Source organism: Aquarana catesbeiana, linkage group LG08, assembly GCF_042186555.1.
Source record: "Aquarana catesbeiana isolate 2022-GZ linkage group LG08, ASM4218655v1, whole genome shotgun sequence".
NCBI classification, from domain to species: domain Eukaryota; kingdom Metazoa; phylum Chordata; class Amphibia; order Anura; family Ranidae; genus Aquarana; species Aquarana catesbeiana.
In genome coordinates, this window is record NC_133331.1 from 24952354 (window position 1) to 24976547 (window position 24194).

At 43.3% G+C, this 24194-nt stretch overlaps 1 protein-coding gene across 1 annotated transcript in view; it reads right to left on the bottom strand.

Moving 5' to 3' along the window:
* LOC141105639 (alpha-2-macroglobulin-like) overlaps positions 1-24194 on the bottom strand; it is a 205295-nt gene that overhangs the window by 164095 nt on the left and 17006 nt on the right. Inside the window, exons 4-9 of the mRNA XM_073595610.1 lie at positions 23974-24026; positions 14982-15002; positions 12322-12475; positions 9377-9461; positions 9082-9217; positions 4104-4218 (exon numbers count right to left, since the gene is read on the bottom strand). Coding sequence (XP_073451711.1) covers positions 4104-4218; positions 9082-9217; positions 9377-9461; positions 12322-12475; positions 14982-15002; positions 23974-24026 — 564 coding nt within the window. The remainder of the gene's footprint in view (positions 1-4103; positions 4219-9081; positions 9218-9376; positions 9462-12321; positions 12476-14981; positions 15003-23973; positions 24027-24194) is intronic.

The window sequence follows — 24194 nt, forward strand, 5'->3', positions numbered from 1 at the left end:
CCCTCTTTCTCCCCCTCTCTCTCCCCCGTCTCTCTCTCTCCCTCGCTCTCTCTCTCCCCCTCTTTCTCCCCCTCTCTCTCCCCCTCTCTCTCCCCCCCTCTCTCTCTCCCCCTCCCCCCCTCTCTCTCTCTCTCTCCCTCTCTCCCTCTCTTTCTCCCTCTCTCTCTCCCCCTCTCTCCCCCTCTCTCTCCCCCTCTCTCTCCCTCGCTCTCTCTCCCCCCTCTCCCCCCCTCTCTCCCCCCGCTCTCTCCCTCTCTTTCTCCCTCTCTCCTCCCCCTTCTCTCTCTCTCTCTCCCTCGCTCTCTCTCTCCCCCCTCTCTCCCCCCTCTCTCCCCCCGCTCTCTCCCTCTCTTTCTCCCTCTCTCCCCCTCTCTCCCCCTTTCTCTCTCCCTCCCTCTCTCTCCCCCTCTTTCTCCCCCTCTCTCTTACCCCCGTCTCTCTCTCTCCCTCGCTCTCTCTCTCCCCCTCTTTCTCCCCCTCTCTCTCCCCCTCTCTCTCCCGCCCTCTCTCTCTCCCCCTCCCCCCCCTCTATCTCTCTCTCTCCCTCTCTCCCTCTCTTTCTCCCTCTCTCTCTCCCCCTCTCTCCCCCTCTCTCTCCCCCTCTCTCTCCCTCGCTCTCTCTCCCCCCTCTCCCCCCCTCTCTCCCCCCGCTCTCTCCCTCTCTTTCTCTCCCCCCTCTCCCCCCTCTCTCCCCCCGCTCTCTCCCTCTCTTTCTCCCTCTCTCCTCCCCCCCTCTCTCTCTCTCTCCCTCGCTCTCTCTCTCCCCCCGCTCTCTCCCTCTCTTTCTCCCTCTCTTTCTCCCTCTCCCCCCCCTCTCTCCCCCCGCTCTCTCCCTCTCTTTCTCCCTCTCTCCTCCCCCCCTCTCTCTCTCTCTCTCCCTCGCTCTCTCTCTCCCCCCGCTCTCTCCCTCTTTTTCTCCCTCTCTTTCTCCCTCTCTCCCCCCTCTCTCCCTCTCTCTCCCTCGCTCTCTCTCTCCCCCCGCTCTCTCCCTCTCTTTCTCCCTCTCTTTCTCCCTCTCTCCCCCCTCTCTCCCCCTTTCTCTCTCCCTCCCTCTCTCTCCCCCTCTCTTTCTCCCTCTCTCTCCCCCTCTCTTTCTCCCTCTCTCTCTCCCTCCCTCTCTCTCTCTCGCTCTCTCTCTCTCTCCGCTCTCTCCCCCAGCTCTCTGCCTCTCTCTCCCTCTTTCTCCCGCCTCTCTCTCTCCCTCTCTCTCTCCCTCTCTCTCCCTCCCTCTCCCCTCTCTCTCTCTCTCTCTCTCTCTCCCTCTCTTTCCCCCCTCTCTCTCTCCCTCTCTTTCCCCCCTCTCTCTCTCCCTCTCTTTCCCCCCTCTCTCTCCCCCTCTCTTTCTCCCTCTCTCTCTCTCCCGCTCTCTCCCCCTCTTTCTCCCTCTCTCCTCTCTCCCCCGCTCTCTCCCCCTCTTTCTCCCCCCTCTCTCTACCTCTCTCTCCCTCTCTCTCCCTCTCTCTTTCTCCCCCTCTTTCTCCCCCCTCTCTCCCCCTCTCTCTCCCCCTCTCTCCCCCTCTCTCTCCCCCTCTCTTGCGCTCTCTCTCTCTCCCTCCTTCTCTCTCTCTCTCCTTTTCTCTCTCTCCCCTTTCTCTCTCTCTCTCCCCTTCTCTCTCTCTCCCCCCTTCTCTCTCTCCCCCTTCTCTCTCTCTCTCTCTCTCCCCCCTTCTCTCTCTCTCTCCCCCCCCTTCTCTCTCCCCCCATTCTCTCTCTCTCCCCCCCTTCTCTCTCTCTCCCCCCTTCTCTCTCCCTCTCTCTCCCCCTCTCCCTCTATCTCCCTCCCTCTCTCTCCCCTCTCTCCCTCCCTCTCTCTCCCCTCTCTCCCTCCCTCTCTCTCCCCTCTCTCCCTCCCTCTCTCTCCCCTCTCTTTCTCCCTCTCTCTCCCCCTCTCTCTCCCCTCTTTCCCTCCCTCTCTCTCCCCTCTCTCCCTCCCTCTCTCTCCCCTCTCTCCCTCCCTCTCTCTCCCCTCTCTCCCTCTCTCTCTCCCTCTCTCTCTCTCCTTCTTTCTCTCTCTCTCTCTCTTCCATGTTTTGTTCAAGTGCCAGATTATCTTTAAAAAGCTGTATACCATCAAACGCTGCCACTGTGCCCTTAGATTGCCAACACTGGGCCCTGCCCATCAAACGCAGCCACAGTGCCCATAAATTGCTGCCACTGTGCCCATTAAACGCTGCCACTGTACCATCATACACAGCCACTGTGCCATCAAGCCCAGCCAATGTGCCCTTCAAACGCAACCACTGTGCCCATCAAACTCAGTGCCCATCAATTTCCGCCAGTTTGCCCCATCAATTGCTGCCAGTTTGCCCCATCAATTGCCGCCGGTTTGCCCCATCAATTGCCGCTGGTTTGCCCCATCAATTGCCACCAATTTGCCCATTAAATCCTGCCAGTGTCCCCCCCGCCCGGCACTGTCTCAGGTCAGCGCGTTGCTCCACGCTCCCTCCGATAGGCATCCAATCACAGCGCCTGTCGCTTCAGCCAGTCAGGTGACAGGTAACCAGACCCAGTGCACCTGATTGGCTGAGAGACAGGTCAGTGTTAGGGAAGCGATTTATTTGATTTCCTAACACAGCACTGTATAAGCAGCGAACGCACAGCAGTGTGCTCGCTGTTTACCAATTTGGAAGCCTATTAGAGCCGACACGCCCGCCGCTGTAATTCAGATGCCCGATGCCTGACAAGGGGCTGGACACCTGAATAGGGGGTGGCAGCAGCGACAATAGATAGATTCATGCAATGCATGAATCTGTCTATTGAAGATTGACGGGTGCAATGGACGCACCGCCACTGCCCAGTTGTATTTCCCCTGGGTGGGGAAATCCCACCATGTTTTACATTATACATTCCTATACACTGTGTGCCCTATAACAAGGAGGTGGGCATTAAGGGACAGAGTGGTGTGCAGGCAATTTATTCATGTTACGTTAATAAAGTTTTGAACATGTTTACGTCTTCCATACTTTGAAGTAAAATTCTTTGATTATTCCTTATTCTGGCAATATATATCACCATAGCAATAAGTGGACTGTTCTTGATGATTGTTCCACTTTTACCACTTTTAACTGTAATTTGCTTTTATATATATATATATATATATATATATATATATATATATATATATATATAAAGCCCTATGTGCTTTTATATGTGTCTTATCTATATATAATGCACTCTTTAAATGTGCTTTAAAATGCATTGTTTTCCATTTTATGAACAAGAAAATAATGACGTTATGATGTTGGGCTGGTACATTAATGCTATGGGGCTGGTATGACATTTTTTCCAGGGCTGGTTTTCATTCCCAGTCCGGCCCTGCATCTGCCGCTCCATATAGGCGAATGGAGAGTCTGATAGGGTCTGCCTGAAAAACAGGACAGGCAGACCCGACTGGACCAATTGTGGAAATTCAGAAATTTGAAAATTTGGAATTCATAAATTTGACAATTCAAAAATTCAACAATTCGAAAATTCAAATATCTGAAAATTCGAAAATGCAAGAATCTGAAAATTCGACAATTCAAAAATTCAAAAATTTTTAACCGAAATTCGGAAATTCGTTAAAAAAAACGAATTCGGAATGAAACGAATTGCACATGTCTAATAGACATCTATTATATCCAGCAGGTGGGGTGCACTTTCAGAAAGTGCACCAAACCGGCAGCAGGTAATAACAGAAGTCTATGGCTCAGTGCAGGTAACACTGCACTTGTGAGTCAGTTTGAAAGCAGCCCATTAACCACTGCAGAACAGATATGCCTTTAATAGCAATCTTCAATTTAGGTGTTGGCGGCTGTTACTGTCCCAGGCGGAGTGCATTTGGTATCACTCTGCCTGTAACAGCAAGACAGCGCTATACAGAAAGCATGGGCTCCACAGCCACCTGGTTCCTCTACCACCAGCTCCATTCACAACACTGATGCTCTGGGATGGTGGGTTGGCAACCCATAATAATGGCTTGCTGACTCACCATCCCAGAGCAAGAGGTTGCAGGTCACATCAGAGGGCTCTGCATGCCACCAGTTGGGCACCCCTGATCTATGTACATTACAGGTTCCATTTATAAGCAAGACAAAAGGAAGATGAAAACAAAAGGAGTTTACCAGTCCCATCCTCAGTGATAGAGGCTTCTCCTTTCAGTTCACGCTCCATGTTGGAGTTCCTCATTTTATAGACTGTAGAATTAACCTCTATGGTATCACATCCCGATCTATCCAGCTGTGAGTGAAGGACAGAGAGGTACACAGTGCTGAAATATTAGTGATAAATTGAAGGACTTTAGTGTTGAAAACATATCTATATAAAGGATCAGTCCACAGAACCAACATTTCATTTTAAAGCAAAGAACAAAAATGAAATAGTTTGTAGAATTCACCTCCGTAACATCTCTAAAATTCACCCCTTTTTAACAAATGAAACCACCAAGCTCCTTATTCACTCCCTTGTTATCTCTCGCCTTGACTATTGCGACTCCCTTCTCATTGGCCTACCTCTCCATAAGCACTGACATGCTGACCCCCCACCTCTTCAACCTCTGCAGCAATGCTGGCAGCACTCATACGTCTATTTTCCAAAGGCAACCTCTGGATATGATACTGAGCATGTGCACTCAATTTTTTTGGTCGACCATGGCAAGGTCTGTTCTGAGTGGGACCTGTCCTGTCAAACCGCTATATGATCTTGGCTACCATGCTGCAGCTCAGTTTCAGGGTCTTGACAATCTTCTTATAGCCTAGGCCAGTGATGGCGAACCTTTGCACCCCAGATGTTTTGGAACTACAAGAGCATCATGGGAAACGTAGTTCCAAAACATCTGGGGTGCCAAAGTTCACCATCACTGGCCTAGGCCATCTTTATGTAGCAAAAAATCCTTTTTTTAGATCCTCATAGAGTTCTTTGCCATGAGGTGCCATGTTGAATCTCAGTGACCAGTATGAGAGAGTGAGAGCGATAACACCAAATTTAACACATCTGCTCCCCATTCACACTTGAGGCCTTGTAACACTAACGAGTCACATGACACCGGGGAGGGAAAATAACTAATTGGGTCAAATTTGGACATTTTCACTTACTTACAGTACTCACTTTTGTTGCCAGCTAGTTATTTTGAGGGGACAGCAAATTTACACTGTTATACAAGCTGTACACTCACTACTTTACATTGTAGCAAAGTGTCATTTCTTCAGTGTTGTCACATGAAAAGATAGAATAAAATATGTACAAAAATGTGGGGGGTGTACTCACTTTTGTGAGATACTGTACATGTATTTAATTTAGTATGTTTTTTCCACTGCAGCCAATGCCATTGGTATGATACTAACTTGTCTGCCATGTATTAAAATTCCTAAGAACCTGTGCACTGTTTCAGTAAAATTGTAATATTAATTTGATACTTGCATAAGCATGTTTTTTAACCACATGCCGTCCGCCCGCCGTTTGTTGGCGGTAGAATGGCTCCCCTGCACGAATCGCCATAGCTGTATGGTGGACGGATCACTGAGGAGCCAATGCGCATGCCCGGTGGCCACGATGTCTGCGGGGCACCTGTGATCGCTCGTGACAGAGCAGGAACATGGATCTGTGTGTGTAAACACACAAATCCATGTCTTGTCAGGGGAGAGAAGACAGATCGTGTGTTCCTAGTATATAGGAACACCGATCGGTCTCATCCCCCAGTCAGTCCCATCCCCCCACAGTAAGAGCACACAGTGAGGGAACACATTTAACTCCTTAATCGCCCCCTAGTGTTAATCCCTTCCCTGCCAGTGACATTTATACAGTAGTCAGTCTCTATTTATAGCACTGATCACTGTATAAATGTCAATGGTTTCAAAAAAGTGTCAAAAGTGTCCGATCTGTCCGTCGCAATGTCGCAGTCCCGATAAATATCACAGATCACTGCCATTACTAGTAAAAAAAAAAAAAAAAATTATAAAAATGCCATAAATCAATAACCTATTTTGTAGGCCCTATAACTTTTGCGTAAACCAATCAATATATGCTTATTGAGATTTTTTTATTTGGGGTATTTATTATAGCAAAAAATAATGTGTTTTTTTCAAAATTGTCGATTTTTTTATTTATAACGCAAAAAATAAAAACCGCTGAGGGGATCAAATACCACCAAAAGAGAACTCTATTTGTGGGAAAAAAGGGCCTCAATTTTGTTTGAGTACAGCATTGCACGTAGCGCAATTGTCAGTTAAAGCGACGCAGTGCCGTATCGCAAAAAAATGGCCCGATCAGGAAGGGGGTGATTCTTACCAGGGCTGAAGTGTTTAAAACAAATTCAAATGTATCGAATAAAGAGAACAGTTATTTGGAGAGACAGTGGGTGTATCTTTTTTTGACTGACTGCTCCCAACTGCAGTATATATTGGTAATTTGGAAATACGGATCAATATTAGGATAGGAGTTGCCTATCTATAAAATTTCCAAGACAAGGTATACCAAGTTTTTATTATACAATGCATATATAGATTAAAGTGACACTAAAAGTTAATTTAAAATACTTACCTCCACTGTGCAGCTCGTTTTGCATAGAGTGGCCCTGAACGTGCTCTTCTGGGGTCCCTCGGCAGCTCTCTCGGCTCCTCCCCGCATCAGATAACCCCCTAGGAGAAGCGCTCTCCGGGGGGTTGCATTAAGGTGCAAAAACACGAACCTTTACAAACCCTTTAAGTGCATCTAAGAAAACAGTGGATTTTACATTTATGAAGATAAAGAAATGCGCATTGGGGTTGATTTAGTAAAGGCAAAGAAGATGTTCACTTTACAAAGGAAGGTTCTCTGAGCTTAGTGAATGAGGTGAACCTCTGCTGACTTCCATTTATCCAATCACGTGCAAGCAAAAATACTGTATTTATTTATTTTGCTTACACATGAAAGGTTATTCTTGAATTTTCACAACGTTCACTAAGCCAAGTGAAAATCTGAAACATAAACAGCCTAATTTGCCTTTAGTAAATCAAACCCTTTGAACTCAGTGTTCAATAATATGTTTGAAACAGATTATGGATCTGTTAAACTATAAATAATTTAAGTTAGTGTACCAGTACTAACTCCAACACTTGGGCTACTTCGTTGTATATACGTAGGGCTACTGCAGCGTTGTAGAATTAAAGAGCTGCATTTGATTGTTACTATAAAGAACAATTTTATTTAAGAGATCAAAGATCCAATAAGACAAATGTTTTATAAAAATGTTTAAACAAATATTCTATATAAACAGAAACATGGATGTTTATTGACTTAAAAGCTAAGTTCACCTTTACAAAAAAATATAATAAATATACATTTTTTGCAGGTAAAAAATGTGCATTTATGATTTTTTGTTTTGTTAGGAGCCCATAAAGATCATGGGTGTAATGCCAAGGTCTGTGTAGCTGTCTGTCTGTACCTCCCATACAGGTAGTGTTTTGCTTTTCATCTATCTATGAAGGTACTTGCGGCAAAACCAAGGAAGCTTAGACTTCTGTAGTGTATCAATGCTTTACTAAACAGAAAAGCCCCAGATAAAACTGTAGGATACACAATACAACACAGCTCATAACTTACAAAAACATGCCTACAACATACACAAGCCAATAATCCTTTCTAGCAAAATATAAGCATGTACAATATGTACGCATTAAGTAAACTAAACAGTTACTCAACTTAGGGTTCAAGATGTAATATCCTTCATGGTTCCTTGGTCAAAGTCCAAACTCAAAACGTCTCCAAAGCTTTCCAGCTTCTGGCAGCCAAGTCTTGCTCTTCTCTTCCAAAACACAGCCCCTCTGTCCGATCACATGCTTCTTTCCAAAGTCCCGAAGCCCCTCCTTCCCACTTCCTGTATACACCAACTTCCTGTCCTCTGCTCAGCTCCAAAACCTTTCAACTTGTTTATCATATTAATAAAAGGGGGAGGGGGGAACGAAGGGTGCGGAGGGGGGGAGGGAAGCCTGGCTTCCTTTGAAAACAAATGGCCTCAAAAAAAATACCTAACTCCATATTATGGCTATCAAGTCACTAATAATAGTCATGGTAACACAGGTAGGCTGTTACTGAATGACAGGAAGCTCAACGAAATACAGAGAGTGTTCATCAGCACCCTGGTAGTTCATTGAACACTACAAGACGACTGCCACAAAGGCTGTTGGTACTTGTAGTTTTCACAGTCACAGGACACTGTGAATGATGCAGTCTGGCTGGCAGAGCAGATTGTGCAGATCTCCCTCGCCCGCTGCTTGCTGTCAAAACAGGGAGTGGGAGACGGTGCATCTGTAACATGTTACACCCTGAATGTATGTAACATGTTACAAAAGAATAACTTCTCCTTTAAACTGGCTAAAAACTAGTATAATTTTGTTACAAATTGTTTTATTTAAGAGCATTCTTGCAATTTTCTAATCATTAGTGGAGTCAATTTCAATTCCACTGAGGGGAAAATTCGAAGGGACAGGAAGGAGCAAACAGATTTCTAACAGTGTATGTGGTTTTCATTTGATAAAATCCAGTCAATCCAAAATTTAATCATAAAATACTGTTTTTATTTATTTTGCTTGCACATGAAAGCTTATTCTTGAATTTTCACAACCTTCACTAAGCCAAGTGAAAATTTGAAACATGAACAGCCTAATTTGCCTTTAGTAAATCAACCCCTTGTTCAAAATATGTCTGTAACAGATTATGAATCTGTTGAACTACTTAAAAGACGAAGTTTGTAAAACTGTCGAGAGAATATACTACGTACTGAGAGTTTTTGTACAAATTCTTGTATAAAAAGTATTTTCAAAAATCGACTAGGTTATAGCCAGCTTTTTTGTTCAGATCATTTTTTTTCTGCCAAGCTAAGTTTGCACATTAGATAGAGAAGCCTTATGTCTATGACTAGCCTTAGAAAAGTTTGTCAGAATGTAAAACTCTGAGATCAACAACATTTTTTCTATAGCACATTGACACTTTCAAATTATTTATAGTTTATTTGGACTGGGAGAAAAGATCATATGCTTTACAGATTCTCTTTAAAATTGTAAGAAGGCTCCCCAGTTTGTTATTCATTGTCCAGTTCAGATCTAGCTGCCATTCTGTGGCACCTACCTTTCCGCTGAATTTAGCACAGATATTGGTATCGCTCTGCATCTCTTGCCACCACCAATATAAATGTGAATATGAATATTGCTGTCGGCACACAGTGGCTGTATAGTTTCCTTGAACTGGCTTCCCATAAGTGTATCTAAAAGATATAACAAATTTCTACAATGTGTTATTTTTTACAAAGCGTTATTTAGAAAATCATGTGATTTCTTTCTTCCAGTTACTAAGCAGTATCTGCATTAACCAGAATTTGGTGTCTTCTATGTGTCCATTCATCCTTATTGGAATTCAGACTCACCTTCCACATACGTGAAGTGGGAACTGCTCACTGTTAAACATAACAACCTCTGGGAACCGAAGAGTAACTTCAAACTTTGGAAGAACTATAGAGGAAGATTTGAGTTGGTGATGACTACTGATAAGTAAACCAATCTGTGCAAATTACAATATGAATCAAACTGAAACAACAAGCTTTACACTGACATTTGGGGATAATAAGTAATTCAATGTATCACAGTTTAGTGCATTTTGGATATGAGCTGTGATGTTGGCAGACATCTTTTCTGAGCCTGAAAACAACTTGACCATCTCCTTCACCAACCAAGAATCAGGGGAGAAAAGCATAGGCACTCCCCCTATATATTATTCCAGTGCAAAGGCTTAAAGTAGATGTAAAAAAACATATCTGAAAATCATTTACTTCACTAAAGCACTGTGTGTAAACCACACACTACTATGTTTTCCCATAAAATAGTTTTTACTTTTTTGCATTTAGTGAAAAATCTTCCTTTTGGCACACGGATGTAGTTTTCATAGTCACAGTAAAATGCTGAGGATCATATACAGTACCTACTCTTCTATACAATATAAATGTGTTTTATTTGTTTTGGAAGTCCCTTGTTTTTTTATACTCAATTCTTTAATAATTAAATGTTTTATGTTTGTGTTGGAGGTACCTCATTTCTTTATGAAATAAATATTTTCTGCTGGTGTTGGAGGTCCCCTATTTGATTATGGCATAAATATTTCTTGCTTGCTTTGGAAGGGAATGAGGAAGAAACATTACATCCTAAAGAAACAAGGGTCTTTCAACATAAAAATTTAATTATGACATTAATATTTCTTGCTTGAGTTGGAAGTCCTTCATTTCTTTAGGACATAAATATTTCTTGCCTGAGTTGGAAGTCCCTCATTTCAGTAGGACATAACTATTTCTTGCTTGCATTGGAAGTCCCAGATTTCTTTATGGTATAAATATCTCACATTGACACATGGCTGGGTGGCATATGCTGGGGTTCTTTCAATAAAGTGGCTTTAATTAATTCCTCTCTACACTTCAGCGATTGGACGAAAGGAAAATCTACAGCAAACCACTTTGCAAAACACCAAACAGACTTCAGGTGAACTTGTTTCACCATTTAGATTTCCCTCCTCTCTATAACATGTGCTCTCTACTTCTCCTTCTCACAGTTGTGTCCTCTCTCCTTAAACTCTGTTTCCTTCTCCTCTCTTCTCCATCCTACAGCCTGTATATATCAGCCTCACTTCTGACTTCTCCTTATTACCGCACTCATCACCTCTTCCTAATTCTAAACCCACATGCTAATAAGACCTCCAGGGTACTGAGGCATGTCCCTTCATTTAAATACCATTCCCATATTGCCTCCCTCACCCTTTTGCTTCTCTTAACTTTTGGAGAGATATCACCAAACCCTGAGCCTCCATCATTTAACTGTACCTAACGCACCCATCATCCTGCACCCTCTGGCAGCAGCCGCAATCCACACAATTTCATTTCCATTCCTCTTCTTCCCAAAACCAGCTTCCTCTTCTTCGCCTTTTGGAATGGCCGCTCTGCATGCAACAAACTCACGTCTGTCTATGACCTCTTTATCTCTAATTCCTAATCCTCTAATTCCTCTAATCTACTGTTGTTACCGAAATCTGTCTTCAGTAATCCGACACTGCTTCTCCTGCTTCCCTCTTCCATGGTGGCCTTCTCCGGACTCACGGGGAGGGGGATGCTAGGTGTAATCCTGGACACTAAACTATGCTTTTAGTCCAACATCCAATCACTGTCCAAAGCCTGCCACTTCAATCTCTGCAACGTCTCCAAAATATGCCCCTTCCTAACCAATGACACCACAAAGCTTCTAAATCACTCTCTCGTTAACTCTCTCGCCTCAACTACTGCAACTCCCTCCTCATTCATATACCTTTACATAGGCTTTCACCCCTTCAGTCCATCATGAATGCTGCTGCCAGACTCATTCACCTTACCAACCGTTCAGTGTCTGCTACCCCCCAATCCTTTCATTGGCTTCCACTCACCCAACAAATACAATTACAATTACTAACAATAACTTAAAAGCCATCTACAACTCTGCCCAGCTACATCACTAACCCAGCCTCAAAATAATAACAAAACCACTCTCTTCATTCCTTTTAAGACCTCCTGCTTTCTAGCTCCCTTGTTATCTCCTCCAATGCTTGCCTCCGGGACTTCTCCTGAGCCTCTCCCATGGAACTTTCTACCCCAATCTGCAAGACTACCTCCTACTTTGTCCACTTTTAGATGATCCCTGAAAATCCTTTTCTTCAGAGAAGCCTATCTGGCTTCCACCTAACAACTGTATTTTCACTTTCTCCATTAGCTCATCCTCCACAGTTAATACTGTTTGTATCACTTGACCATGCCGTTTAGATTGTAAGCTCTAACGAGCAGGGCCCTCTGATTCCTCCTGTATTGAATTTTATTGTAACTGTACTGTCTGCTCTCATGTTGTAAGGTGATGAGCAAATTCTTGACGCTATATAAATCCTAAATAATAATAATAAAAATAATTATTATTTTTGCTTGCATTGGAAGTCCCACATTTCTTTATGGCATAAATATTTCTGGCTTGCATTGGAAGTCCAAAATTTCTTAATTAAATAAATATTTTTTTGCCTGTGTTGGAAATCCCTCCTTTTTTATGGTATAAACATTTTTGTTGAAAGTGCCTCATTTTATAACATACATTAAAATGATAAAACAGCATACTCCCATACAAGGAAAGCTTTTAAAATGCATAATTATCCATTTTGAAAATTTGTGATTCACAGGGCTAAGCTTTGACCCAGGTTTGAGATTGTGAAACTTGAGAATCACCAACAGATGAAGGTTTTAAAAATTCACTGACTTCTAGAGCTAATGACATAACCCAATAGTAATATATACAGAGTTGCAGGACAATTCCTCACCATATTCCTCCACAGAGATGGTATGTCCTGTGCCCTTCACCCGGATGGAGTATTCTCCCAGTGTAGGCTCAGAAGAGAGTGGAAGGGAGAGCTCAGCCATTCCATGACTGAGGCTCACATTCAGCCACTGGCCAATACGATTCTTTCCTGGGTCCTTAAAAGAAGACATGGTTTACTTTTAATTTCTTCTTTTTAAAACTCCTAGTTCTAAGACCACACTGTCCTGACTTGATGGTTAGCAGCAGTGAATCATGGGAGATGACATTTGGGGAATAAACCTGATCATGGCAGTTAATTTACTATTGGACTACAATTCCCAATGTGAGCTGGGTAAAAAGAAAGAAAGCTGTATTTTCACAGAATGAATACGACAGGATTTTCTCTTTGCTGCGAGGAGATTGATGTGTGTAGATCACTGCTCCTCTGTGCACATCAATCTGCTACAAGCCTTCAGCCATGTGCTGAGGACCAGAGTCAGGCAAATCCAGAAGTGAGCTGACATCTGAACAGCGGGGCATCTGTTGCTGTATCACTGGGACTGATGAGAGGAAACTGGTGGCATTACCTGTTGCTGCTAGCAGAGACAGAGCACATAGGGACTGGCCATCTAACTGGCAGCACTACTTACTGCATGTAGACTTTACTGGGACTATACTCATGTGCAAAACCATAAAGACTGGGCCCCAACACTAGCCAGCTGAAGAACTAGGGCTAAAGACTGTTTACTCAGATAGCTGCTTCACAAAAATGTTGCCTATTGTCCATAGTAAGAGATACCACTTTAGGGAGTCTTAAATCTCAGCACTGCCATTCGTATAGAGTGCACCCTAGAATGGATATAGCCTACTGTTTACAGAAGAGATATCACTGTTTTCTAATGCCATTACTTATTGCTGATATTGTGGATTACCAGGTTTACTCTAATTTAGCTTTACAGAACTTCATTTTCTATGCTGCTATAGACTAGTGAACATATTGTCAAGTGAACTGTGATTGACCTAATCCTGGTTCTCAACTCCAGTCCTCGGGACCCACCAACAGGCCAGATTTTAAGTATTACCTTGGGGAGTTGCAGACTAGAATAATGCAATCACTGAGCAGCAAGTGATATCACCTGTGATGTATTTCAGCTATCTTGCAAACCTGGCCTGTTGGTGGGTCCTGAGGACTGGAGTTGAGAACCACTGCTTTACTTAGTCATTTATGTGCATACTGATATTTACAGCAAACCGGAACACTATATTGGGTTCATTTGCTGCTAACCAGCCTGATGTTTGTTTTTTATACTGAACCTTAGTTGTGTGCAGCATATCTATATTTGTGCTCCCAGTGGCAGTGCAGTATTCATTTGCTTAACCTGGTGTATCAGTGGGACTGAGGTTGTTCTTAGTGTTGCGGCAGAAGAACAGAGAACCAAGCGGCTCCAGCAGGGGTAGCGCTACACTGATTTGTGGGATTCCCTATACAAAGGGCATATTATGGGATTTCATGTATGCATTATATATGGGATTAGATATTTATTTTATTTGTATGCTACACGTTTTCTTTAATCTCATTTTAGCCTAAAGTGGCTGACATATATTTTAAATATAGCGGCCCTTTTATTATGTTAAAGCTCCAAAGATCAAAATGCACTTGCACTAAAGCACAAGCAAAACACACACACACACACAACCTCTCAATGACATTTTAAATAAAATAATTTAATTAACTGCCTAAAGCTGATTTAAGACTGGTTGTTGTGGGTCACAGGAATGTACTATGTCGTAACAGCCATGTTGACACAAACATGGAGAAAGGAAAACTATAACTTTTACTGACTACCAGGGCCAGGACAAGGGGTGGGCAGAAGGGACGGCTTCCCTGGGCACTGTGATATCATGTGGGGTGAGGGGGGGCACCACAAGGAGGTAGGGGGGAGGGGATTTGTGTTGGGAGGGGAAATAAGAATTGTTTTAGGAGTAGAAATTTGAAGAAGTGTGATAGGAGTGGTGATTTGAGGGTATTTGTGTTGGGAGGGAGGATGGGGCAAGAAGATTTGTGCTAAGAGGGGTCATTTTGGGAAGTTTGTACTAGAAAAGGTAATACGGTAGGTGGTGGTATTTGTGCTAGCAGAGATGATTGGGGGTATTTGTGCTAACAGTGGAAATTTGGGGGGGGGCAATTGTGATTTGGGATTGTAGAGAATTTGTACCAGGAGGGGGATTTGGACTGGGGGTGAGGATTTGTGTTCAGAGAGAAAATTTGAGGGGTAGAGGAATTGTACTTGTGCTGGTGGCATATGGGGAAAGAGATGATTTGATCTGGGGGGGTTGGGTGGGGCAAAGCTTTTTGCTGGTAGGGGGATATCAGCAGGGGGCAAATATGTATTGGGATGAAGTGGAATTTATGCTTAGGGGATATGCAGATTAGTTCTTGATTTTTATTTTATTTTTCTTTGGGGGGTTTGCCGACACATAATACTCATACATCTTGGGGGGGACGCAATTTGGCATGTTTGCCCTGGGCTCCGGATGACCCTGTCCCGGCACTGCTGACTACATCTTGGAAAACAAGCAAACAAAAATTAGGAGATGGTATTAACATAAAAGAATGAAATCCTAAGTCTAAAATATCATAATGCTATTAGTTTTGACTTCAATACGAGTTAAATATTTTACCTGCAGTTCTACGACTGGAAGCTAAAAAAAAGAAAGACAAAAGAAAGATAATTAAAATTATGAATACAAATTTTAACTCCTATTTGTATTAGCCTTATTTATAGGTAACTGATTTCTTTTTTTTTTTCACAATCAGAAGTTTATTGGAACTTATTGCAGTACAATAATTGCATTCAATACAAAATGAAAATATTTATCCATAATATGAAGAGATTACAAGTAAGTAACAATTGGGGTTTACAATTATGCTATGAACATTTTTCAGTAAAGGATATAATAAGGAGAGGGGTGGGGGGAGGAAAGAGATTGAGGATGGGAGAGAAGGGAGGGGTAGGGAAGGATGAAAGAAAAAAGTGGGGATAAGAAGAAGAAAGTGAGGAGTACTGTAGTAGGTATCTCACCAAATTGAGAGGCGTAAGAATTTAAATATATCAGGCATATGAGTAGTTTAGCATAATCATTAACAGTCATTAGAGAATAACTTGAGTGGTGTTAAGGGATAATGCATCATATTATAACATTTCTTATTGACTTTTGGTAATACAACAACCCTTTATCTATGTGGTATTAGTTAGTAAGTGAATCGTAAACAGAAGAGTGTATAAATAACAACCATGGTTGCCAAGTAAGATTGAAATTTGTACTATTTTCTTTCTTCATGGCAGCAATTTCTTCCATTTTGTAAATGTAATTTACTCTTTCTAACCAATCTTTAATGTTTGGTATGTGTGTGGTCTTTCAGTGAAGGGGTATGAGTGTTTTGGCTGCTAATAGTAAATGCCTAGACAGAGACTTCTTATATCTACTTAAGTTTATTCACATTGATCAAACAGGTGGCTGCAGTGAGTTCTGTTGTGGTTTCTGTTATATATTTAGTCCACTTTATAACTTCTTCCCAAAAGACCTGGAGTGGCGGGCAATCCCACCATATATGGAGGAAGTTGCCAACATCCTCCCCGCAGTGCCAGCAAGTGTCAGAAATTGTGGGGGACCACCTCCTGGCCCTATGCGGCATGATATATCATTGGGTAAGGATTTTATAAGATATCTCCTGATATTTAGTGCTTAAAGAGCATTTGTGTGTCATTATACATGCATTCTCCCATTGTTTTGATGAAATCCTAATATTTAAGTCTTTTTCCCACTTTTCTTTATGCTTTGAGTCTTCCTTGTGCTGAGTTTGATTAAGACAGCAATAAGCCAAGGAAGTGGTATTGGCTATTGGTGATTAGGGATGAGCTTCGAGTTCGAGTCGAACTCATGTTCTACTCGAACATTGGCTGTTCGCAAGTTCGCCGAACAGCGAACAATTTGGGGTGTTCGCGGCAAATTCGAATGCCGCGGAACACCCTTTAAAAGTCTATGGGAGAAATCAAAAGTGCTAATTTTAAAGGCTTATATGCAAGTTATTGTCATAAAAAGTGTTTGGGGACCCGGGTCCTGCCCCAGGGGACATGGATCAATGCAAAAAAAAGTTTTAAAAACGGACGTTTTTTCAGGAGCAGTGATTTTAATAATACTTAAAGTCAAACAATAAAAGTGTAATATCCCTTTAAATTTCGTACCTGGGGGGTGTCTATAGTATGCCTGTAAAGGGGCGCATGTTTCCTGTGTTTAGAACAGTCTGACAGCAAAATGACATTTGGAAGGAAAAAACTCATTTAAAACTACCGCGGCTATTGCATTGCCGACAATACACATAGAAGTTCATTGATAAAAACGGCATGGGAATTCCCCACAGGGCAACCCCGAACCAAAATAAAAAAAAAAAAATGATGTGGGGGTCCCCCTAAATTCCATACAAGGCCCTTCAGGTCTGGTATGGATATTAAGGGGAACCCCAGCCAAAATTTAAAAAAAAAATTGACGTGGGGTTCCCCCTAAATTCCATACCAGACCCTTCAGGTCTGGTATGGATTTTAAGGGGAACCCCGCGCCCAAAAAAAAAAACGGCATGGGGTCCCCCTAAAAATCCATACCAGACCCTTATCCGAGCACGCAACCTGGCAGGCCGCAGGAAAAGAGGAGGGGACGAGAGTGCGGCCCCCCCCCCTCCTGAACCGTACCAGGCCACATGCCCTCAACATTGGGAGGGTGCTTTGGGGTAGCCCCCCAAAACACCTTGTCCCCATGTTGATGAGGACAAGGGCCTCATCCTCACAACCGTGGCCGGTGGTTGTGGGGGTCTGCGGGCGGGGGGCTTATCGGAATCTGGAAGCCCCCTTTAACAAGGGGACCCCCAGATCCCGGCCCCCCCCCTGTGTGAAATGGTAAGGGGGTACTTACCCCTACCATTTCACTAAAAAACTGTCAAAAATGTTAAATATGACAAGAGACAGTTTTTGACAATTCCTTTATTTAAATGCTTCTTCTTTCTTCCTTCATCTTCTTCTTCTTCTGGTTCTTCTGGCTCTTCTGGTTCTTCCTCCGGCGTTCTCGTCCAGCATCTTCTCCGCGGCGTCTTCTATCTTCTTCTCCTCGGGCCGCTCCGCACCCATGGCATGAGGGGGGAGGCTCCCGCTCTTCTCTTCATCTTCTTCTCTTCTTCATCTTCTTCTTCATCTTCTTCTTCATCTTCTTCTTCTTCTTCTTCTTCTTCCTTCTTCTCTTCTTCCTGTCTTCTCCGGGCCGCTCCGCAGCCATGCTGTGGCATGGAGGGAGGCTCCCGCTGTGTGACGGCGTCTCTTCGTCTGACGGTTCTTAAATAACGGGGGGCGGGGCCATCCGGTGACCCCGCCCCCCTCTGACGCACGGTGACTTGAGGGACTTCCCTGTGACGTCACGGGGAATGCCACAGGGAAGTCCCGTCATGTCACCGTGCGTCAGAGGGGGGCGGGGTCACCGGGTGGCCCCGCCCCCCGTTATTTAAGAACCGTCAGACGAAGAGACGCCGTCACACAGCGGGAGCCTCCCTCCATGCCACAGCATGGCTGCGGAGCGGCCCGGAGAAGACAGGAAGAAGAGAAGAAGGAAGAAGAAGAAGAAGATGAAGAAGAAGATGAAGAAGAGAAGAAGATGAAGAGAAGAGCGGGAGCCTCCCCCCTCATGCCATGGGTGCGGAGCGGCCCGAGGAGAAGGAGATAGAAGACGCCGCGGAGAAGATGCTGGACGAGAACGCCGGAGGAAGAACCAGAAGAGCCAGAAGAACCAGAAGAAGAAGAAGATGAAGGAAGAAAGAAGAAAGAAGAAGCATTTAAATAAAGGAATTGTCAAAAACTGTCTCTTGTCATTTTTAACATTTTTGACAGTTTTTTAGTGAAATGGTAGGGGTAAGTACCCCCTTACCATTTCACACAGGGGGGGGGCCGGGATCTGGGGGTCCCCTTGTTAAAGGGGGCTTCCAGATTCCGATAAGCCCCCCACCCGCAGACCCCCACAACCACCGGCCAGGGTTGTGGGGATGAGGCCCTTGTCTTCATCAACATGGGGACAAGGTGTTTTGGGGGGCTACCCCAAAGCACCCTCCCAATGTTGAGGGCATGTGGCCTGGTACGGTTCAGGAGGGGGGGGCCGCACTCTCGTCCCCCCCTCTTTTCCTGCGGCCTGCCAGGTTGCATGCTCGGATAAGGGTCTGGTATGGATTTTTAGGGGGACCCCATGCCGTTTTTTTTTTTTTTTTGGCGCGGGGTTCCCCTTAAAATCCATACCAGACCTGAAGGGTCTGGTATGGAATTTAGGGGGAACCCCACGTCAATTTTTTTTTAAAATTTTGGCTGGGGTTCCCCTTAATATCCATACCAGACCTGAAGGGCCTTGTATGGAATTTAGGGGGACTCCCACATCATTTTTTTTTTTTAATTTTGGTTCGGGGTTGCCCTGTGGGGAATTCCCATGCCGTTTTTATCAATGAACTTCTATGTGTATTGTCGGCAATGCAATAGCCGCGGGTAGTTTTAAATGTGTTTTTTCCTTCAAAATGTCATTTTGCTGTCAGACTGTTCTAAACACAGGAAACATGCGCCCCTTTACAGACACACTATAGACACCCCCCAGGTATGAAATTTAAAGGGATATTACACTTTTATTGATTGACTTTAAGCATTATTAAAAAAACGGCCGTTTTTAAAACTTTTTTTTGCATTGATTCATGTCCCCTGGGGGAGGACCCGGGTCCCCAAACACTTTTTATGACAATAACTTGCATATTAGCCTTTAAAATTAGCACTTTTGATTATTCATGTTCGTGTCCCATAGACTTTAACGGCGTTCGCGTGTTCGAACAAATTTTTTTCCTGTTCGCATGTTCTGGTGCGAACCGAACAGGGGGGTGTTCGGCTCATCCCCATTGGTGATCTTTTGTAGCATAAATCTTCTATAGGGAGTAATGGTAGGCAGTATGATGATCTATATTTACTATTCACCAGGAAATCTTTGAGCTGCATGTAAAGCCACAGGCCAGGAGTTGGTCCATCCCATTCTACCCGAAGAGTGTCTAGGGGTTTGATTTTAGAGTCCATTAAGCGCTGGAAGGCAGTGCGGGTCGGCAAGTTCTTCAGGTGTAGGCCTGGGATAAAGTCAGGATTGTTAGTGACCGGAGTCAGTGGGCCAGGTATTGAAGCTAATTTGTGGGGACCAGCTACTTTATGCCAAATGTCAAGCGTGTTTGTAACTAAGGGGTGTTTTAGTTTCTTATCCGATTTGGAGTGTAATGACCATGGATAAAAGGTTAAGTTGAAAGGGATTAGAGCTTGTTCTAGTTGGATCCAATCTTTTTTAGCGCTATGGCAATGACAATCAATGATTCTTGTGATGTGGGATGCTTGATAGTATTTTTTAATATTCAGAAGGTCAATGCCCCCTTTATGTTTGGGTAGGAACAGTGAAAAAAGCTTTATTCTCGGTTTTCTGTCAGCCCACAGGAATCGTCTTTGTGCTCTGAGGAGGCTGGTGAAGAAGGATTCAGGAATTTTGATGGGAAGTGCGTTAAAGAGATAAAGCAGTCTCGGAAAAATTGTCCTTTTTAGGATAGAGGCTCTACCGAACCAGGAGAAAGTTTTGGTGGTCCATTTTTGGAGGTCTCTAATCAATGTGGTGAGAAGGGGTTTGTAATTATTGGAATATAGGGAGTCTATATTACTAGTTAGGTTTATCCCTAAGTATTTCAGAGTATTTTGTTCCCATTTATAATTGTGGTTGTCTTTCATCAATTTAAGTTGATCTGATGGTAGGTTGATATTTAATGCTTCAGACTTTGATGTGTTAATTTTAAAGTTGGAGATGAATCCAAAGATCTCAAAGTGTTTTTCAAGGTTTGGGATAGAAATATGTGGATGTGTCAGGAATAGTAAAAGATCATCCGCATAAGCGGCTATTTTATATTCTCTGTCTCCGACCTTAAATCCCTTTATATCTTTAGATAAGTTAATTGTTCTAATTAGGGGTTCTAATGAGATGATGAAAAGGAGGGGCAAGAGGGGGGAACCCTGTCGTGTCCCATTTCGTATTTTGATTGGGTCAGAAAGAATGTTGTTAACTTTAAATTTAGCCTGGGGGTTTCCGATAGAGTGCCGAGATCCACAAAAGCATATTCTACCAATACGAGAGCAGGTAGACATCATGTATTCCCAAGACACTCTATCGAAGGCCTTTTTGGCGTCAGTGGAAAGAAGGAGTCCTTTTGTCTTGGAGTTGTGAGTATAATGAATTAAATTAAGTGCCTTGGTTGTATTATCACGTGCCTCTCGGTAACTGATTTCATTACGGTTGCAATATTATTTTATTATTATGGTTTTCATTATTTAAATAACTACAAACTGTTTTTATTTATTTTTTTACATTTTAATGGGAGTAATAATATTATGGGTTCATTTATCCTTTTTACTGAAGATTCACACAATGTTCACCCAAAAATGTTCTAATTAGATCTAATATCTAAAATGTGTGACCTTGGATAAAGGTTATGTGAAGCTTGGATAAAAAAAATAGAGCTTTGTGTCTGCCAGTAGTTTCAATTTTTCTCCTTTGTCTCTAAAAGTAACGTTGGACTAAATTCAAAGCAAACCCGTGCTTTGTTCTTTCAGTGTAGACGTGTGCACTGCCGAAAAATGTGTTCTTTTTCGTTTCATTCGTTTTTATTTCTTTTTTTTTCATTTTTGGGGGTCTTGCGTTATGATTGCAATTTGTAAATTTGTAAATGCATAAATTTGAAAATTTCTAAATTCATAAATTCAAAAATTTGTAAATTCGTAAATTGGAAAATCCGAAAATAAGAAAGAAGATCCAAAAGAATAACTAACTAGCTAATTAATAATAACTAACTATTAAATTACAGTATTGGAATTTCCTTTCAAATTTTGCTTTTGAAGAAAATGAAGAAAGCTTTCCCCGTGACGTCACAGAGAAGTCCCGTCAAGTCCCGTCAAGTCACCGTGTGTCAGAGGGGGGCGGGGTGACCGGGTGGCCCCGCCCCCGTTATTTAAGAACCGTCAGACGAGGAGACGCCGTCACACAGCGGGAGCCTCCCTCCATGCCAGCATGGATGCGGAGCGGCCCGGAGAAGAAAATGAAGAAGAGAAGAAGAGAAGAAGGAAGAAGAGAAGAAAACGAAGAGAAGAGCGGGAGCCAACCCCCATGCCATGGGTGCGGAGCAGCCCGAGGAGAAGAAGATAGAAGACGCCGCAGAGGAGATGCTGGACGAGAACACTGGAGAAAAAACCAGAAGAGCCAGAAGAACCAGAAGAAGAAGATGAAGGAAGATAGAAGAAAGAAGAAGCATTTAAATAAAGGAATTGTCAAAAACTGTGTCTTGTCATTTTTTAACATTTTTGACAGTTTTTTAGTGAAATGGTAGGGGTAAGTACCCCCTTACCATTTCACATGGGGGGGCGTAATCTGGGGGTCCTCTTGTTAAAGGGGGCTTCCAGATTCCGATAAACCCCCTGCCCGCAGACCCCCACAACCACCGGCCAGGGTTGTGGGGATGAGGCCCTTGTCCTCATCAACATGGGGACCAGGTGTTTTGGGGGCTACCCCAAAGTAACCTCCCATTGTTGAGGGCATGGCCTGGTACGGTTCAGGAGGGGGGGCGCACTCTCGTCCCCCTCTCTTTTCCTGCGGCCTGCCAGGTTGCGTGCTCGGATAAGGGTCTGGTATGGATTTTTGGGGGGACCCCACGCCGTTTTTTTTTTTTTTTTTGGCGCGGGGTTCCCCTTAAAATCCATACCAGACCTGAAGGGTCTGGTATGGAATTTAGGGGGAACCCCACGTCATTTTTTTTTAAATTTTGGCTGGGGTTCCCCTTAATATCCATACCAGACCTTAAGGGCCTGGTATGGAATTTAGGGGGACCCCCACATCATTTTTTTTTTTTTAATTTTGGTTTGGGGGTTCCCCTGTGGGGAATTCCCATGCTGTTTTTATCAATGAACTTCTATGTGTATTGTCGGCAATGCAATAGCCGCGAGTAGTTTTAAATGGGTTTTTTCCTTCGAAATGTCATTTTGCTGTCAGACAGTTCTAAACACAGGAAACATGCGCTCTTTTACAGGCATACTATAGACACCCCCCAGCTACGAAATTTAAAGGAATATTACACTTTTATTGTTTGACTTTAAGCATTATTAAAATCACTGCTCCTGAAAAAACGGCCGTTTTTAAAACTTTTTTTGCATTGATCCATGTCCCCTAGGGCAGGACCCAGGTCCCCAAACACTTTTTATGACAATAACTTGCATATAAGCCTTTACAATTAGCACTTTTGATTATTCATGTTCGTGTCCCATAGACTTTAATGGTGTTCGCGCGTTCGAACAAACTTTTTTCCTGTTCGCATGTTCTGGTGCGAACCGAACAGGGGGGTGTTCGGCTCATCCCTAATGTTGATCATATCCCCCTTTAATATCCTCTTCTCAAGAGGGAATATATTCAGTTCCTCTAATCTTTCCTCATAGCTGAGCTCCTCCATGCCTCTTATCAGTTTGGTTGCCCTTCTCTGCACTTTATCCTTTTTGAGAACTGGTGCCCAAAACTGAACTGCATATTCCAGATGAGGTCTTACTAATGATTTGTACAGGGGGCAAAATGATATCTCTCTCTCTGGAGTCCATACCTCTCTTAATACAAGAAAGGACTTTGCTCGCTTTGGAAACCACAGCTTGGCATTGCATGTTATTATTGAGCTAAACATCAAACACTATCCAAGTTGTGTTGACTGTAGAGACTGTTCAATGTGCATTAGCTGCACCCTGGGAGCCACAAGATGTCCTATATCAATATGGACTTTGCAGAAAGTCAAGTATAAGCACACCTCAAAGTTGAAGCACACCTCACAATATAATGAACATGCCTCCCATTTGGTCTTAAGACACCCAAAAATATTGAGGAATGCCGTGTCTGCAAACAAACAGAAGCTTGGCAATACTATAAAGCAATGGTGGCTGGTTAGTTGGTCTGCGGCACCCTCCCCCCACCGGCACTTACCCCATCTAGGTTGCGGGCTCCTACGAGCAGCAGGCAGGTTGCAGGCAGGTTCCTGATTGTCTGGGAGGAGAATCAGTGTGGCGAGAGTGAATATTCATTTGCTATTGTAACATACCAGGGTGGGCTTGTAGCGCAATGCTCTGCACCCCGAGCCCACCCTATTTTGAAGCATATTAGAGCCTATGGCTCTATTCAGGTGCTTAAAAAAAACACCCCGCCGTTGAAATTCATGCATCCGGAAAGGGGCTGGATTCATGGATAGACGTGGTGGATGTGGGTAGGAGAGGTCCTGCTATGAAGCTGCCTTAGGGCAGGGTATCACTTATTGTTGAAAGTTTGATCAAATCTTTCCCGGCATAATGTGTCTCAGTGCTGCAGGAAATTGGGTCTATGTTTATGAAAATATTGAAACTGAAAGTCCAGAGGCACTGAGCAGGTGATGACTGCTTTCACTGTCAGTTTCCTGGTGCTGCTGCTTTTATTCTACCTGGTTCCTTCTAAATACAGGTTCACTTTAAACTGTCAGCTAGTACTTTTTCTTGGAAGAATTCAAAAACAAACCTTACATACTTACCACAATGTCTTTGGGTTGAAGATCTTCATTTATAGATAGAATTCTGAACTTTACTGCAAAAGACAAATTTAATATGTTGTTTTTATGCTTCCATTCTAATCTTAGAGGTTTTTTATTAATGTATTAAAAAAGTTCTATTTTGTATCTTAGATCTTTAAATAATGCAATTCTATGTATAATTTGTAATTATACATGTACAGCCATATTTGCATATTATATAT